Source organism: Portunus trituberculatus, chromosome 30, assembly GCF_017591435.1.
Source record: "Portunus trituberculatus isolate SZX2019 chromosome 30, ASM1759143v1, whole genome shotgun sequence".
Classification (NCBI taxonomy): domain Eukaryota; kingdom Metazoa; phylum Arthropoda; class Malacostraca; order Decapoda; family Portunidae; genus Portunus; species Portunus trituberculatus.
This window is the reverse complement of record NC_059284.1, coordinates 8,902,750-8,920,958: the sequence shown is the minus strand read 5'-3', so window position 1 is coordinate 8,920,958 and position 18,209 is coordinate 8,902,750. Positions and strand designations below refer to the sequence as shown.

At 48.5% G+C, this 18,209-nt stretch overlaps 1 protein-coding gene across 5 annotated transcripts; it reads right to left on the bottom strand.

The window, feature by feature from the left end:
- Nucleotides 1–3,476: 3,476 nt before the first annotated feature.
- Nucleotides 3,477–18,052, bottom strand: LOC123510771 (ras-responsive element-binding protein 1-like). 5 transcript variants are annotated; one of them, XM_045266138.1, is made up of 6 exons: nucleotides 17,156–18,052; nucleotides 15,871–16,169; nucleotides 10,941–14,801; nucleotides 7,338–10,139; nucleotides 6,021–6,198; nucleotides 3,477–3,757 (listed from the first exon to the last, which is right to left on the bottom strand). In XM_045266138.1, the coding sequence occupies exons 1-4, from the start codon at nucleotides 17,229–17,231 to the stop codon at nucleotides 9,858–9,860; spliced, it is 4,518 nt and encodes a 1,505-aa protein (XP_045122073.1). In that variant the 5' UTR covers nucleotides 17,232–18,052; the 3' UTR covers nucleotides 3,477–3,757; nucleotides 6,021–6,198; nucleotides 7,338–9,857. The 5 variants fall into 5 exon arrangements, with proteins under 5 accessions (XP_045122073.1, XP_045122070.1, XP_045122071.1 ...); XM_045266135.1 differs by having other exon boundaries at nucleotides 7,338–10,163; nucleotides 17,156–18,045; XM_045266136.1 differs by having other exon boundaries at nucleotides 6,114–6,198; nucleotides 7,338–10,163; nucleotides 17,156–18,045.
- Nucleotides 18,053–18,209: the final 157 nt, after the last annotated feature.

Sequence of the window (18,209 nt, the reverse complement as noted above, 5' to 3'; positions counted from 1 at the left end):
TCTATTTCTTCATTTAAATATAATAATTAATAATAATGAATCGTAGCTTTCGCCCTATTTCTCTCACCAGCTGTCTGTGTAAGATGATGGAATGGGTAATATTGTACAAGATTATATATAAGGTGGGCCATGTACGCTCTGGCAATGTACATGGCTTCCTAAAAGATCACTCCACAAGTCATTGTTTTGTTGAGTGTCTTATAAAATTTAATAAGGATGCTACGTGCAGAGCTTTCGTTGATCTCAAGAGTGCCTTCGACAGGGCCAACAAAGATGTTATTATGGAGGAACTCATTCTCAAAGATGTCAAAGGTAGATTATTAGGATGGATCAGGGACTATTTGTACAATAGAACAGCAGAGGTTTGGTTTCAAGGTGCAGTTTCCTCTAAGGAAGTCTTTGAGCTTGGAACACCACAGGGTGGAGTCCTTAGTCCAATGCTTTTCAATGTTTTAATGGACAAAATTGCGCGCTGTTCCTTTCCGCAGGGCACCCAGGTCCTCATCTATGCTGATGACATACTCCTCCAATGCCCCACACCCAGGATTCTCCATTTTGCTTTGTCACAACTGGCAGCATTGTGTGTCCAAATGGGACTAGTGGTTAATGAATGTAAAACAAAATATCAAGCTAAAGGGAAGGTCACTCGGCTGCCCACTGTAAATAACATTCCCATCCCTAGAGTTCATTATACACAAGTACCTGGGTGTTCAGATGAGCTTTAGGAAGTCTCTTCAAGCCGTCCACTATGTTCGAGACCTCTGTCTGCCACAGCTAGCACCACTTCGGCTGCTAGCCAACAGGGGCCTGGGGCCGGGCATTCCAGTCCTAAGAATGTTCTATATATCTGTCATACGGTCCCTTATTGATTATACCGTCCCTGTTTTAATACAGTTTAGTACCACCCAACTCCGTCCCCTGGAGCTTGTACAGAATGAAGCCATGCGGATAATCTTGGGATGCCCCAGGACTGCACGGATTGAAGTCCTCAGAGCTGAACTGCACCTGCCGAGTATTATGTGTAGGGTACAGGAAATTACTTGTCGCACAATTAGTCGGATGCTATGCACGGGCTCTGACTCTCTAAAGGGATCACTGACCCCCTGTATCATGATCCTCGCACTCCTACAACACCATACCTCAGGAAGATCTTGGGAGTACTGACAAGTGTAGGTGTAGCCGAGGCTTGTATTAACGTTGTTATGTCACCGCTGCAACCCGCCTGGAACCCTCACCGTGTCAGTGTTGATATTCACTCACTGCATCAGCCCAAGAGGGACTGGCTCCCTCATGTGCTGCAAGACATGTTCATGACTAAATTGTCCAAGTACCCACACGTTCAGGCTATTCATGTTTATTGTGATGGGTCAGTCAATGGCAGCAGGTCTGGATGTGGGCTGTTCATCCGTGACTACATCTCTGCCAGTCTCTACACTGACACTGAGGTTTCCAGGCGGCTCCCTGCACCCATGTCTTCCACTAGAGCAGAACTGTATGCTGTACTGGAGGCGCTCCACATTGTGGCGCCTCTCCATAAGAATGTATATTTCTTTATTGACAGTCAGGCTGCATTGTACGCCCTTCAATCCACCTCCCCCATGGACTGTGATCTAGTTAATAAGTGTCTTGATCTCATCCACGCCCTAGAAGGTGCTGGTGCCACGGTCCATTTCATCTGGATACCCTCTCATGTGGGTATCCCGCTAAATGAAAAAGCAGACCACCTTGCTCAGTGTGCCCTACAAGATGACACAGTGGACCCTGGCACTGAGTACACTCTGGGTTATGTTAAGAGTAGCATTAAGGACTTTGTACAAAGTAGCATTAGTGATCAGTTGGAGCTTTGTTGCCATAGGGGCAGTAGCACTAGTCTTCACTATGCACGTGTCTCCCAGAGCTGTGCTTACACCTACGGGAGACACACTGCATCACATGACAGGGTGGCAATGAGGCTCAGATTAGGCTACAAATACTTTTGGGAAGTCAGTGCTTCTCCTGGTGTGTGCTGTGTGCTGTGTGCACCAAGGGGACACACTCTGCGTCACTATATCATGGAATGTCCTCTCATTGCTAAATTTAGGCCACAAGGTCAGCATGACTTGTACAGCCTCATTGACCATCTCCTAGACTCTGCCACCCTCAGGGATATACTCAGGAATATCCTCAGTTTGCTCCCAGACTGTAGGATGTTTAGGCAATAAGGTGTGCAATATCTGTACTTATTTATTGAAATACTTGTATTCTTGTTATGTATACTGTCCAGAGTTATTTTGTGATACTTTAACTTTAAGTCTTTGCCCAGGGGGTGGGTGGCAAGGCCCATCCTCCTCCTTTGTTGTAGTTATTTATTAATTCAACAATAAACGTATCAATCAATCAATGAATTGTAGCCTAAAATGCAAGATCAAGATGAAAAGAATAAATGAATAGATAATACAAGTAAAAATATAGGCACACACACACACACACTGCATCACCATCTATATAATGGAAAATAGGGCAATACACACACACACACTGCATCACCATCTATATAACGAAAATTAGGGCAATACACACACACACACACACACACACACACAACTCTCTAATGCAAGAGTTAACCAGTATTCTCAGTCATCATACCTTTCTCTGGTAAACTCTGGAACTCCTTGCCTGCTTCTGTATTTCCATCTTCCTACAACTTGATTTTTATTTAAGGAGGTTTCAAGACATTTGCTGTAAGGTGAAACGTTGGAAAATAATAAAGCATGAGGAATGAAGATTTCTACGGTGATTTTCCTGCATTTTAGTATCTACAATTTCTGCTATCAACCTTTGTTTTATGTATCTGCCTGACCAAGGGAGCACCTATCAGTTTTTGGAGGTTGTGCAGCCTCCTTATAAGAAGGAACACCTGCTTCTACACTTTGGAAGTACTCAACCCAACACCTAGCTGCCATGCAATGGCTTGTTGCCCTGATGATGCCTTTTGTTGTAAGGCGAAATGTTGGAAAATAATAAAGCAGGAGGAATGAAGATTTTTAGGGTGATTTCCCTGTATTTTAGTATATATATATATATATATATATATATATATATATATATATATATATATATATATATATATATATATATATATATATATATATATATATATATATATATATATATATATATATATATATATATATATATATATATATATATATATATATATATATATATATATATATATATATAAGGTTGATGTTTACTATTAATCCTTCTCAGTAGCACGTGACACGACTACATGTTGTGGTAATATACTCACTTTAATTCATGTTTATGAAGTCTTTTTTTTCTTTCCATGTGAAGGCTTTTATTGGCTTCAATTCACCACATTCCTATTCCCTCTCTTTTCTGACAGACTTGAGGTGCGAGGTGCTGTACATCCCTCCATCACGCCAATCAACTAGCTTACTGTAAGTGACTGAAATGGTAAGAAATACTCTATATCATTTACTTGGAATATTTATTAAACAGACATTCACTTGAAATATTTATTAAGTCAGATTTCATGTGTCCCAAACACACCAGCCTTGCAGAGTTCATGTGCTCCCTCATATTCCTTTGTTTTTTCCAGACTGCCATTCTGTGTGGTGGTGGTGGTGGTGTGGTGCCATGTAATATCTTCTTCTGGGTAATGGTGTTGTCTGCCATTCAGGATCTTCACATTAAACATTTTAATCCAAGTGAGGATGCAGTCTCCATTTGGTGGTACCAATGCAGACAGCAACTATTGAGAAAAAGAAAGAAATACAGTCTGATGTGTTGTTTTTAGGTAAGTTGAGCAGTGGGACAGACAAGGGAGAGAAGGATAGAATGGACATTTCATGGTGATAGTTTTGTGACAGTGTAAGGATGAAGATGATGTTCCTTTGAATGGATGGATACGAGATATGGATAGAATGTCCATTTGATACACAGACATTTTACCTTGAAAGATCAAATTATCACACCTATTTTCCACCAGATTGTGCCTGCTATGGTGGATAAAGTCTATTTCATCTGGCCTCTGCATCAACAGTGGTGACCCATCCCTGGTGTTGCATTCTCAAGTTCTCTTACTGTTACTGGTTGTACAGTATGTGAGGAAAATCTTGATGCCATGGGGGCTAACACCATTTCCTTTTGTGGTATGTGATTGAGGCTCACAACTGCCTTCCTTGGAAAGTAAGATCTGATGCTTTTGTAACACTAACTGGCAAATGTTTACATTCTCCAGGCAGCAGGCAACATTCTGACTCACTTCAGTTAGCTGTTCAGCTGATATAAAGAGTGTGGTCTGTCCAGCTGGTGTGCCAGACAAAGGCTAACTGCACTACTATTTTGCTTCCTCCTACTCTCAACTCACTCCACATCCCAGGTCTGGTAGGACTTGTAAATTTTGTTTTTTTTCTCTTTAATTCAACATCTGTCAGCCTTGATTCTTTAGTAATCTGCCTAAAGATAAGTGCAGAGGTCTTCAAAGTGGTCTTAAGAGGCCAGCCAACCTTGATAGGCAGGGTGAGTGCAGCAGTAGCCTCACCAGTGTCCTTGGAATGCTGCACCAACCACTGTGCTGCCCTCAGTCTAACTCCTATTTGAGTGGAAATAAATGGGAGATTCTTACATTTCTCTTTGCTCAAAGTAATTTTTGGACATGTTAAAACCATGGGAGGAAGCAAAACTGTAGCACAGTTAGCCTTTGTCTAGCCAGGAATGGTTCCCAATCCGTGCTTCCTTTTAATGGCCTTAGCAGATTTACCAACCAAATAAATCCCCATCCAACCGAATAAAGAGGGGATTTATTTCCATCCTTCCACCCACACACAAGGTTGGTGGTCACAGTGATGGAATTTCTGTGACACTTTATTTTTGGTTCTTCCACTGCTGCTAGTAGTCCAGGATGTCATCAGCTGGTCTGTTTGTGTGAAGGTGGCGTAGGAGGCAGTGGGCGGAAGAGCAGCGTGCGTGATTGGCTGGCTGTGGGGACATGGCAAAATCCTTTGCACTGATTGGTTCGGCACCACCCACATGTGAGCTTGTCCCTCTCTTGCAGGGATTTCGGATACTTAGTCTGGTCAAATTTTTTCACCAAGTTCCCCGACTTTAAGCCTAAATTTCGCCATCAGGAAGGTCAAATATTGTGGTGCCGACACTTGTACAAGAATTCTTCACCTCTTATCAACGAGTTCCCACCCATAATTCAAAACCGGCAACTTTGAGTGTTACCTATCCCCCTTTTGCGGGTGGGGCCTCATATGCACTATGTTTTACCCTTCAAACAATGCTACTGTAACATGGTGGAGAGCAAGTCAGTGGGCTTTTCATGGGTGTTTTCATGTGTAGGATTTCATATATATTAAATGGCAAGAATATAGGAATCTGAATTTCTTTAGGAAAAATATGAGCCACATTTTGTGACAGGACTGAGATATGACAACTGTTGCCATGCTTGCCGTGTCATCAGATTCAAGTTATTCCTGTACACAATAGTGAATCAATTATAAGTATTTACTATTAACACCATGAGCTGAATAACATCAAAATATACAAAGAATGTTAATCACAGAGGCAAACCTACAACTCTTTTACATTCTACTTGTCTAATAAGTGTGATTTGCTAAAGAAGAAAACTGCCTTACAAAGACACCCTCTAGATAACTAACTGATCTACTCTGTCAACGGGAACTAAGACCTACACTATAACTGAGAACCATCGTAGCCACCTACAAAGATACCTCAGTTCACAGCACAAACACAGAGAACACCACACTAGCCACACTAGGAAAAAAAAATTACTGAGGCATCCTACAATAACCATGAGATAATCAGGTGTCGCCTCTCCCCATCAAGAAACTGTAATAAACTGAGCAGGCCACATGACCCACTCTTATGCAACTAACTCACCTAACAGAGCCACCAATCAACAGCACAGCTAAAAGAAAGACCTATTTATGATAAAAGCATGCCCACTGCTGGTGTATGAATTGTATATTATATTATATGATTCATACCCAAACAACTTCCTGGTGCATTCTCCAATTCTTTAACTCCAGGAGGTTTGACAAAATCTCTGATGGTGGTAATGGTGGGAGATCTCTACTGACCCCCATCTTTCTTGTTTCCAATCCTTCTTCCATTGTGGAGGTGGTGGTGTTCCTGCTTATCTATCTTGTCTTTCTATATCTGTATCTGAAAAGGAAAGGATCGATAGAGTTTGGCACAAAGCTTTGATCACCAAACTACTGTCTTATGGTTTCTATCCTTCCCTCTGCAACTTCATCTCAAGTTTCCTCTCTGAACATTTGATTGGTACTGTGGTAGACGGCCACTGTTCTTCTAAATCTATTAACAGTGGTGTTCCTCAGGGTTCTGTTCTGTCATCCACTCTCTTCCTATTATTTATCAATGACTTAACCCAAACTTCTTGCCCTATCCACTCCTATGCTGATACCACCCTACACTTTTCCACATCATTTCGGAAGAGACCAACCCTTCAGGAAGTTAACATATCCCACAGGGACGCCACAGAATACCAGATGTCTGATCTTTCTAAGACTTCTGATTGGGGCAGACAAAACTTAGTAGTAGTGTTCAATACCTCAAAAACTCAATTCCTCCATCCATCAACTCGACACAACCTTCCAGACAACTATCCCCTCTTCTTCAATGACAATCAACTGTCCCCTTCTTCAACACTGAATATCCTCAGTCTGTCCTTTATTCATAATCTTAACTAGAAGCTTCTCATCTCTTGCTCAAACAGCTTCTATATAGTTAGGCATTCTGAGGCGTCTCTGCCAGTTTTTCTCACCACCCCAACTGATGACTTTGTAAAAGGGTCTTATTCGTCCCTGTATGGAGTACTCTTCGCATGTTTGGGGGGCTTCCACTCACACAGTTTTATTAGATGGGGTGAAATAAAACACTTCATGTTATCAACTCTCCTCCTCTGACTGACTATCTTCAACCTTTCTCACCAGAACTACTCACTCTGATCTTGCTAACTGCATGCCTTCCCTCCTCCTGTAGACACGCTGCACAAGGCTATCATCTTCTCACTCCTATTCTGTCCATCTTGCTAATGCAGGAGTTAACCAGTACTCTCAATCATTCACACCTTCCTCTGGTAAACTCTGGAACTCCCTGCCTGCTTCTGTTTCTTCTTCTTCTTGGGGGTTTGTTGGGGCCGTGCAGGCTGTGTCACAGCCTCTAGTGCCCCAAAGGTCCGGTATGCAGTGTTGAGGTGTTCAGGCTATATGCGGTGGAGTTGATTTGTTTTGTTTTAAGCCCACCCTGTCGGAGTCCCCCAAAACACTATCTCATCTCACCTCAATTCCGCCTCCACTTCAATGTCTTCTGGGTATTTCTTGCGTCCCTGCATGGCACTAAGTTGATCTCCCCAGGCAATTGCACTAGTAATATGCCAAAAGGAAGAATATGGCCACTAAATGGAAGAAATAGCTGACGCTATACTGCTGTTGACTTGCCACCAATGGCTGGCCGCTACGAAGTCTTGCTCTGGGGACTTATTTTTAGTTCGTCCTGTATGCATTGTTTCGTAATATGACATTAATAAAACTACATTATAATTCACGAGTATTTATTGCATTAATGATTTTAAGTTTGATACTTTGATTTTTCCTAACATGCACATTAACAGAGCGTTGGGACGGGATTGAATGGGTGACTATACTATTTCTACCAAGCGTTTAAAAATGATGTCTTAGATTGGCATCCTCCTTCAAGGGATACGATAAAGAAAAAAAATATCTCGTTTCCTGTCTCACTATTAGGTTTGAAATACAGAGACGACGCTCCCCAGTGCCTTCTTCTCCCTTCAAGTTGACTATAATGGCAGCATTATTGCAAACGGTAACTGAATTGAACACACAATACCTTATTATATTGACAGTAACCAGGAAGCTGTAAAAAGATTAGACAAGTTTATGGATGGGGATGACAGTTGGTAATAGATGGGCATATTTTATACAAGGGCTGCTATGTGTGGGCGTGAAGGCTTCTTGCAGCTTCTCTTGTGTTCTTCTGGGATGTGTGAACCACTGATGCCCAGATCACCTATCACTTACCAATGATCCAATACTCAACTTCCGCATCAAGTCACTAATACGCTACATAACTTACTTCAGCAAACATAACTTTCCTGGTAAGTAGGAAGCAGCTTGTTATGTCTTAGATAATTATACCACAGTAACCACCTCAGTGACGGCCAAGGGGTAGAGCGCTGATGTACTCGCAAAGGCTGCTTGGAATAACACGAAAGAGTGAATCACAACTATTTATTCCAAAGCTTTTTTTTTTATAATTTTTGTGGTGCTTTAAACACAAACAAAAACACACATTGGAACGAGGTGAGATGAACAACACTGGACAAAGAGTGACCAAGCGGCAGGCAGTCAGTCAGTCAGTCACACAGCGAAATATTAAATACAGAAAAAAGAGAGGCGACTTCAAGTAATGCCATACGAGATAATGGTATTAATAATGATAGTAATAATAAGAGTTATAGCTGTCACAATGTTTAATAAGTTGAGAGATCAATTGGTAATTTATATTAAAGTATGTTAAGAGATGGATGATTTCCGTACACTGTTTGTCAAGACTCCCAGACAGTCTTTGTAAATTGAGAAAAAGTAAAGAGTAACTCATTCAGACAGGAACCGACACACAACAGACATCTTTGGAACATGCATGGGACTGCATGGAATATATTAATAAATCAAGTAACAGTAGTAAGGACGAGAGTACCGGAATGCAAGAGACAGGCGGCCGGCCCCACTGGGTGCGGCGCGGCCTGAGGTACAGATGACACGCTACCAAGAGTAATATAAACTAATAGGAACACAACATTCTTAAAGAAATCTTGGAATGTATAAATATACAAACTTTGGAATGGACAGTGTAACCTTAAAAATATTGAGATAAATTATTAAGTCTAATATTTATGTACAGACACTAAGTGTAACTTTGGCCGCTAGCCTTAATACTTTGGAGAGAAGAGACCTACTTAAGTATAAATAAGGAGAAGTAAACTACTCAATCCCTGATCCACGAAGATTGTCCTCGATCTAGGTTAAGATATGCTCTCATTCTTGGCGCCGCCCATTCCCCGCCCACGCCCGCCCGCCCCGCCCTCCCCCCGCCCCGCCTCACGCCTATTTGCTGCTAAATGAAAAGCTTAGGCACAAGACAAATGATTTTGGCCCCTTGTATTTGAACAAAACGTTGGAAATATTGGCAACTAAAGAAAACACTACGAGATAATAATAATAACATTTGGCAGGTACTGTACAAGCGACACGGAAAAAAAAAAATAACAATAACAACAAAATCAACTTGGGAGTTAAAGCATCACAGACGAAAAAGAATGAAAAATAATGAACTAAACATCATTTTAACCACCGAGTTGTTATATACAGTCTATATACAAAAAACATTCAACTTACGAGTTATCATAGAAGTGTCTAGGCCACGTTGTCAAGGCACGAATTATTGAATTTCAAGGCAAACTGTGAATGCATTAATGTCGGAAATTAAGGTAACAATGAATATAAAAGAAGAGGAGAGGTTTCGTTCAGAACATCTACAAGCTATGACACTAACATTGCACTCAGCTAGCGGAGCAAAAGCCACCGCGTGTTTTCTTCCTTCCACACCGGCGAACCGCGTGTGTGTGTGTGTGTTGGTATGTAGGTACATGTGTGTGTAGGTAGGTGTGCGTGAGTGGTGTGCGCATGACAGCTTCACCTCACACCTGCTGCCCTTCAGGTCTCCACGGCTGCTGCACAGACAGACAGACAGACGCACGTGCACGCCGCCGCCCCGCATCATTACCGCATGCCGAGGAGCTTCGCCGCATCGTCCGCAGACTTGGAGGTGAGGAGGTGATCGACTACGGCTCTTTTCGTCCCCAGGAGATCGGAGATAAAGTCACTCCCTTCCGTTTCGTCTTTGCGCTCTTCCTTCACTTCTGGCTTTGCAGGGAGGGCGTCGTGGGGCTCGGCGTCGGGGAGGTAGGGCGTGGTCTCCTGCTTGGGGAGGGGGACGGGGAAGACAGGCCTGGTGTGGTGCTCAGAAACATGTTGTTTCAGCTCCGCGAGGCTCCAGTACCGCTGAAGACAGAACATACAGCTCACCTGCATGCAAAAATACAGTATTCCTTAGGTTAGTGTTCCGAGGATCTCACTGTCATGTGTATACTACTATAGTCTATTATAGTCCTGCACTTTCTAGCTTTGTCTTTCTCAAGGTGTCTCAGGCTATATTCTGAAACGCTTTGCTCTCTCACCACAACTATTTCCAAAGGCCACACAAAAGATTAATCGGGATTTCTAGTGCTTTTTTTGTTGATGATCTAGAGTTTTGCTATTTTGTCATTAGAACTGTAAAAAAAAAAAAAAACAACTTTAAAATCCTGTCGAATGAATCGAGGTGCTAGTGGGCAGGAGTGTTCTAGAATAAGATTCTTAGTAACCTCGACAGTAGTGAGTCATGGTGTACTCTCTCCTTCTCTCTCTGGAGCACTGCTGCCTATCAAGTCTTACACAAGCTTCTAATTCCCTGACAACGGACCTTTGGCTTCCAGCGAGGCTACGTAAACCTCTCGTTATCAAGAGTGACGTGACAGCTTTCCTAACGTATGGATATGGCGTGGCTTTGAGAGGATTTAATGCTATTACCAACACTTCACATGTGATAAGGAGATACGCGGCATGTACTTGGGATTGGTGCAAGTTAAAGGGACTGACTGACACTCTAGTTGAGAGTTTCTGGCTAAAACTACATGGGGGAAGATAATACTATGGAGACGTACTATAGCTAGTTAACTAACGGTATTTTGGCATGACAGTTAGTGACTAATTGCATAGTCAAGCTTAAGGTAGCAAGAACAAGTGAAAGGCGGCAAGACTGACCTTCTCTGTGGTGGTGGCTGTGGTGTCCGCGGCGGGGGACAGCGGCTCGTTGTTGTTCTCCGGCGTGACGGGGTCCGTGTTGATCACGTTTTGGGCGTGCTCGGGGTGGGACTTGCTAAGGTGCAGCATCGCAGCGTCCCGAGTGGCTAGTGGCGCCTCGCAGATGTGGCAGCGGAAGGGCCTGGAGTCGTCTCGGGGAATGGCCGTGTCGCTCGCCTTCTCGTGCTTGAACATCTCGTGCTTGCGCAGACTCTCGATGTTCGTGAAGGCGGCGCCGGGACACTTGGCGCAGCGGTACGGCCTGTCACCCCCCGTGGTGTGCGGAGAGTCCGGGTGTTTGCGCAGCAAGTGCCGGTCGCAGTTGGACTTTGTGGTGAAGGGAAAGTGGCAGACGGGACACAGATAGGGCTTCTGACCCGTGTGGGTGCGGATGTGACGCACCAGCGAGCTGGACCAGGGGAACTTTCGCTGGCAGAAGGGGCACTTCTGTTTCTGCGGCGCCGAGGAGTACGCGCTGCGCTTGCCTTCCTCGGAGAGCGAGGTGGAGGTGGAGTCGCTCTCGTTAGGCCCGTCCTCCTCTCCCTCGCTGCCCACGAAGGGGAAGCTCTGGCTGGAGGCCGTGATGAGCAACTTGTGCACGCTGGCCAGGTCCTCCTCGCGACCTCGCTCCTCGCAGGTCTGCTCATCGTACTTTTCACACTCCTCTGACTGTTTGTCTTTGCACTCTTCTGACTCATCTCCTTCCTGAATGTCCTCCTCCTCCTCCTCCTCTTCCTCTTCTTCTTCTTCTTCTTCTTCTTCTTCCTCCTCCTCCTCTTCTTCCTCTTCTTCTCCTTCTTCCGGACAATCGTCAATGATGAGGTCCTTCTCCCCCTCCTCTTTGACGCGCCCCTCCTCCTTCTCCTCCCCTGCCTCCTTCTCGATCTTGATGATGAGCTGCTCCCGCACGGCGCTGGAGATGGTGTGCGGAGCCTCGCGCGGCGCGGCAACCAGTGCCTCGCCCTCAGGCCGCGGCGCGCCACCCCCACCGCGGGGCCGCTGTTGCCACACGTCTGGGTGCTGCTGCTTGATGTGGCGCTCCATGTTGGAGCGCAGCGTAAAGCCCTTGTCACACAGGCTGCAGCGCCATGGTCGCTCCGTGCGGTAGCGCCGCTGCTTGGGTTTCTTCATGAGTACAGAATTGCGCATCGTGAAGTGCATCACGTCCTCCTCGCTGGGCTTGGACGGCGGGGGCGGCGGCGGCGGCGGCGGGGCGGACAAGCCCTCAGGGGCTGGTGGGGGCTCCTCGGTCCGCTCTTCAGCGCCGCGCAGCTCAGGCCGCGGAATGCGCAGCAGGGGGTTTTTGGCGGCGGCTAGGAGGGACAGCTGGAAGGGAGCGTTGGGGGCCAACATCGGGGAGCCGCCCCCAAGCAGGCCGCCACCAGAGGTGAGGTGCAGGCCGCGCTTGAATTCCTTCTGGTACTCCTCCAGCAGCGCCGCGTCGAACTGGTGGCCCATGCGGTACTGGCTCATGAAGACTGGGAACTGCGCGGGCGGGAAGGCGCTGCACAGGGGCTGGGAGTACACGCCCAGGGGAAAGGGTGGCCGGGGGATCTTGAGCACGTCAGCGGGGGAACACTCGGGGGAGGACTTCGGGCTGCGGTCCAGGGTGTCCTCTTCCGTCACCTGCTCTCGTCGCGGCTTGGACAGGTCCTCTGGCTGATCCTGCTCCATCTTCACCTCCGTCACCTCCACATCCACGTCCTCTTCCTCTTCTCCCTCCTCTTCTTCTTCCTCATTTTCCTCAGCTCTTTCCATTTTCGTGTCCTTCTTGGACATGCTGAGGTCGAGAGGCGCGTCCTCAGTCTCCGCAGGCATGGGGGGCATGACAGGCGTGAGGGGGCGATGTGGCACCATGACGGGCATGGGCACGGGCGGCTTGGGCGAGAAGGGGATGGGAATAGGGTGTGGGGGCGGCGGGTGGGGGGCGGTGAGGGGCACGGGCATGTGCAGTTTGGAGAAGTTGAGGAGAGACTCAACGGGCGTGAGGTCCTGGTGGTCGAAGCGGTCCTCGGGCGGCCGCGTCTCCACCAGGCCGGCGAGCGTGCGCGCTGACGCCGCCTCAGAGTGCTGCTGGATCACGTGGCGCATCACGTCGTTCTCGGAGGTGAAGGCGCCGCCGCACAACTTGCACGAGAAGGGCTTGGTAACGCCCTCGGGGTGCGAAGAGCGCATGTGGTCACGCAGGACGGAGCGCGCCTTGCAGTCGATGTGGCAGATCTGGCACACGGTGTCCAGGGAGGGGTCGCCTCCACCGCCCTCCTCCGAGGGGTGGAAGGACATGCAGCCCTTCACCTCGTCGCGGGACTGGCGGCGGTGGATATTTTTGATGTGACGCTCGCAGTTCGCTTTGGTGGTGAAGGCAATGTTGCACAGCGTGCATTCGTAGGGCGTGTCGCCCTTGTGGCTTTTCATGTGTTCCTTGAGGGTGTTCTTGTCGTTGCTGAAGAAGGAGCACAGGTTACAGCGGTAAGGCGGCGCCACCATGTGCGCCAGGTTGTGGGACTTGAGCTTACGTAGGTTGGCGAATACTTCCTTGCACAGGCGGCACGGGTACTGGCCGTTCAGCTTCATATCGCGGTAGTCCCGCGCGAACTGCTCGTTGTGAGTCAGCAAACCTCCGCCGGGCACCATCTGCTGGCTGCTACTGCCGGGGGCGGAGACGGGCGCGGCGATGCGGCCTGGCGTCGGGTGTTCGGGCGACGCCTTGGCGGAGTCTGCGGGTGCTGGGGAATGTTGCCCCGGCGGGGGCAGCCCCAGCGGCGGCCGAAGCGCCTCGTGGCTAGGAACCCCGAAGGCAGAGAAGGGAGCCTCACGGCTCTTTTTGTTGAGGAGATCTAGGACAGCCAAGAAGCTTTCCTTGCCGGGCTGCGCCTCTTCGCACAGGTGTCTCTGGTGGTGGCGCGTTAGCTCTGCCACGTTTGAGAAGCTGAGGTCACAGCGCATGCACCTGAGGGGCGCTGGCGATGGCACCGCCGCCGCAGTGTGTTCCCGCATGTGCATGAGCCAGGAGTCGGCGCAGGGGAAGGTGATGCGGCACATCTGGCACCGGTGGCTGCCCACGCTGTCGTCCGCCACGCATTCCTGGCTACTGGACGCCTCACACACCTCCTTGGCGATCAGCGGGAACTTGGAGGTGGAGAAGTCCGTGAGGGTGAGGTGTAGGCGGGGCGGCGCCGCGGTAGGGTGCATCATGGAATTGTGCAGGTGCAGGGAGCGGTAGTTCTTGAAGCCCACGTGGCACGTGGAGCACGACACCTGGTACTCAGGGTGCATAGCCTCCACATGTTGCTCCAGGGCGTGCTGGCTAGGCTGCTCCACGCCACACGCCGGGCACGCTAGCTCCTCCTCTGCATCCAGACGCACCAGCTTGGGGGGCGCCGCGCCGCTGTCGTCGTCCTCATGGGGTCTTTTGTAGGGGGAGCCCGGCGCCTCTTCCGAGCACAGGTCACTCTCGCTCGTGTCGGAGCTGGCGCCGCCGCCGCCTCCTCCTCCGCCACCACCGTTGCGGAGGTGGCCGCGGATGTGACGGTGCATGTTGCCGTTGGTGGTAAAGTGTGTGCCGCAGATGTGGCAGCGGAAGGGGCGCTCGCCGGAGTGCACCAGCATGTGTCGGTCCAGCGAGCTGTTGCTGCTCAGCTGCTTCTGACAGATGCCGCAGCAGTACATCTTGGTGCCGTTCTCGCCCTCCACCACATGGTTGTGTTTGCGGATGTGCTGTGTGAAGTCGTGCTGCGAGGGTAGCACCTCCTGGCACACTGGACACGCGAAGCTGCCGACGCCCGCCCCCGCCTCGGCCTCGCCCTCGCTCCCGCACTCCGTCTGCAACAAGGAAGAGCATGTGTGAGTGTCTGGCCGACCCCCGACCCCGCCACACCGCACCGCGACAGCCGGCAAGCGCGACCCTCCGCCCCCCTCCCCCTGGCCCCCCCTACGGCTAGCAGTACTGCGCTGGGAGCCGCCGCCACAGCCGCGTCCAAACACCCCACCAGGGCACCGCTCCCCCCTCCCTCCGCCACCCTTCGGCGAAGCGGGAGGAAGTGGGAGAGAAAGGGAGGTGTTGTGGCAAGAGAAGGGAGAGGGAGAGAGGGAGGGAAAGACAGACGTGTAATGCGACCGTGCCCTCAGGCTACACCCCCCGCGGGCCATGACTGACTGGCGCACTGGCTGGCCACTCAACCACACCCGCCCGCCACTCACTACTCACCGCACACACACACGCACACACACACACACACACAAAGCCTCCGGCAATTATTGTCTTCGCCCACCACGTAGGGCGTATAACTTCCCGAGAGTTGTGTTTGTTTGTGTGTGTGTGTGTGTGTGTGTGTGTGTGTGTGTGTGTGTGTGTGTGTGTGTGTGTGTGGTGTGTAAGTATGTGTACTATGTTAGCTTTGTTCCATCAAATCATGGACACTGTACTTAAATTCCAAAGTTTATGTATATTGTTAATGCAATAATTTCCTAATGTGTGTGTGTGTGTGTGTGACATAGATGACTGAACACGCTCCTTGATCCGTGACGCACTTTAAACATCCTTACAACCACCACCATCACCAAAACACCACAGAAAGGACAGCACCATCACGCAAAAACACATCACCATCTGATCACCACAAACCTTAACTCCTTAACACAACACACACAAACAAACACACGCTCCTCACCATGCCAACACACATGGGCCCCACCGCCGGCCGAAGCACCAGCAGGAGGGGCGAGGGACGTCACTGAAACACCCTATAGAGGTCTACACACGCGCGACCCAGTGACTTCAACGAGCGCCTTCACTAAGCTACCACTCCTGCAACAGTGTCCATGCGCACTGACCGGGACTGGCACTGAAGGAGGGGAAGGAGAGCTGAGAGATACAGAGGGGGTTCCTTACCTCTACTTTGTGAACCTTCGTCGGTTTCCTCTTCTTCGCCCCTGATAACGGCTCCTCATTGGTCAACGGGTGTCTCTCTGCCTTGTCATTGGTGGACTGAAGGCGCACCGAGCTGTGATTGGTTGGTTCAGCAGCCATGTGGGCGGAGTCTGGGGTGGGGGGAGCCTCTGGTGATGGGGGGGTGGAGCCGTGGGAGGAGTCTTGGGTGGGGTCACACTCCGCCCTCAGGGGGGAGGAGCCTGGGGGGGTCAGCGTACCCTTCAGCTCCGGGGACGCTGCTGCAGCCATGTCAGTCTCACCTACAACAACAGCAATTAGCGATGATTAGCGACGGCACAGGTAACACACCTACACACACCACACCGACACTTACCGCCACAGCCTCGCCACTATCGCAAATACACAGGTAACCCTCTTACCTACACACCTGTCACTTGTATCACCCACAGCCTCTATTACAGGTAACTCTACCTCACACACGTACACACACATACCTCTGCACACCTGTACACCTGCCGCTCATCACATCCACCGCTCACTGCAGCGCTGCTATCACTGCATCACCGCCTCGCCTCCCCTCACACAACTGCAGGTCTATCTTATCGCCTACATCTGCTAAATCTGAGCCTAATCTTACCCTCAGTGTGACGCAGTGATGGGAACAACACACCCACGGGACGCCTCTTGCATCATCACGTGACGGCCTACGTAACACAAACACACACACACACACAGCTAAGACACAATAATGGTTAAGATATATTAACTATACAAATACAGCAGTAACAGAATTAATAGTAATAACAATGACTACTATTCTTTCTTCCATGCAGGCTAATAATTCTAACACTATCACCATATACTATAAACTATGAAAGTACTATGAAGCACATCTCGCAAGCTTCCACTGGCAAACTCGCTAAGAAAAACAAATGTGAAGCTTACCACGATTCACGGCAAAGCAATGTGTTTCTAAAGCAAATCAAACTGTCTCAAAACAATAAATAAAGTGAAGAAGGACGATTTAAAAAAAAAATTATAGAGTTGGAAGGAAATGAGAGAAAGAAAAAGTTACACACACACACACACACACACACACACACACACACACAATTCTTACACAAACTCCAAAAAATCACAGAAAATTGTCCACGAAACGAACGCGAAAGGAGACGAGACGGAGATCAGAGGAGGATGAAGATGAGGGAGAAAGAGAAAGGAGGAGGTGGTGGACGATTGCTGAAAGGATAACAGGATGAGGATGAGGATGCGACATAACACTTACAGTACAGTGTCTGATGGCTGGGTGAAGGTATAACACCGAAGATCTTGTGTCTGTATTCTTCAGCGGAGACTACCATTTCTGTTGTGTTCTTGACGCGTCGACACACACGCTCACACACTCACTCACTCTCTCTCTACAGTAATTAAAGCTTGAACCAAAAATTCACCGGTGTGTGGCTCGCAGTAGTAAGCTCAGGTGTCAGCTTAACCACTACGACTAAAGCTTAAAATCTGTACAGGAGTCTTGTAGCTTGACACTTGCTGAGCACACGCACATTTTCCTTGCTTCGTCTTCTTTCAGTCCGCTAGCAAGCACTACAAACTACTAGCTAATGCACTAATAGCTAGTCGCCCCTTCACGGTCAAGGCAGAAAACTAGTAACACTGGACGTGGGTATAAATTACTTGGGGCTTCCACTCTCCTCCCATGGGTGCAGACTCTCCGTGAGCAAGGGACGTAATGACTAGCGAGAGGTTGGAATGGTACTGGCCGCGCGCCCGACTCTCGCTTCCTTTATCCACGCAGCTCTTCACCCTCGGGTACCACTTACCCTTTATCTCGAGCACCCTTTTTCCGCTCTGCCAACTATTATCTGCATTAGAAAACCAAACGGGATGTGCTAGAAATTACTTCGCGGGGTTACTACACGCGGGAAAATCAGAGGAAACAGCGTGTATCGACGAATAAAAGAGTGGTAAAAAAATATGTGTGTTGGGCGCGTGTTACGAGCGTATCATCTGAGGAGGTTGAGAGAGAGAGGCGCGGAGGCAAGGCGGGCGTGGGACTCAAGAGCTGCCTGGAGATGACACTGGCTGGTTTTTATTACACCATCCTCCCTAATAATACTGTTACACTTATTCCTTTCCACGCCTCCCTCGCCTGCTCGCAATACACAAAACCATAACCAAATACTGAAGCATCTCGCCAGTGGAACAGAATAAACAGCCTCATTTCACACTACACTACAGCAAACACTACATTTCTGACCACACCATGACACCAGCTCCTCACAAGAATACCAAGACAAAGAGGAGCAAGGGCGCGGAGTTACAAG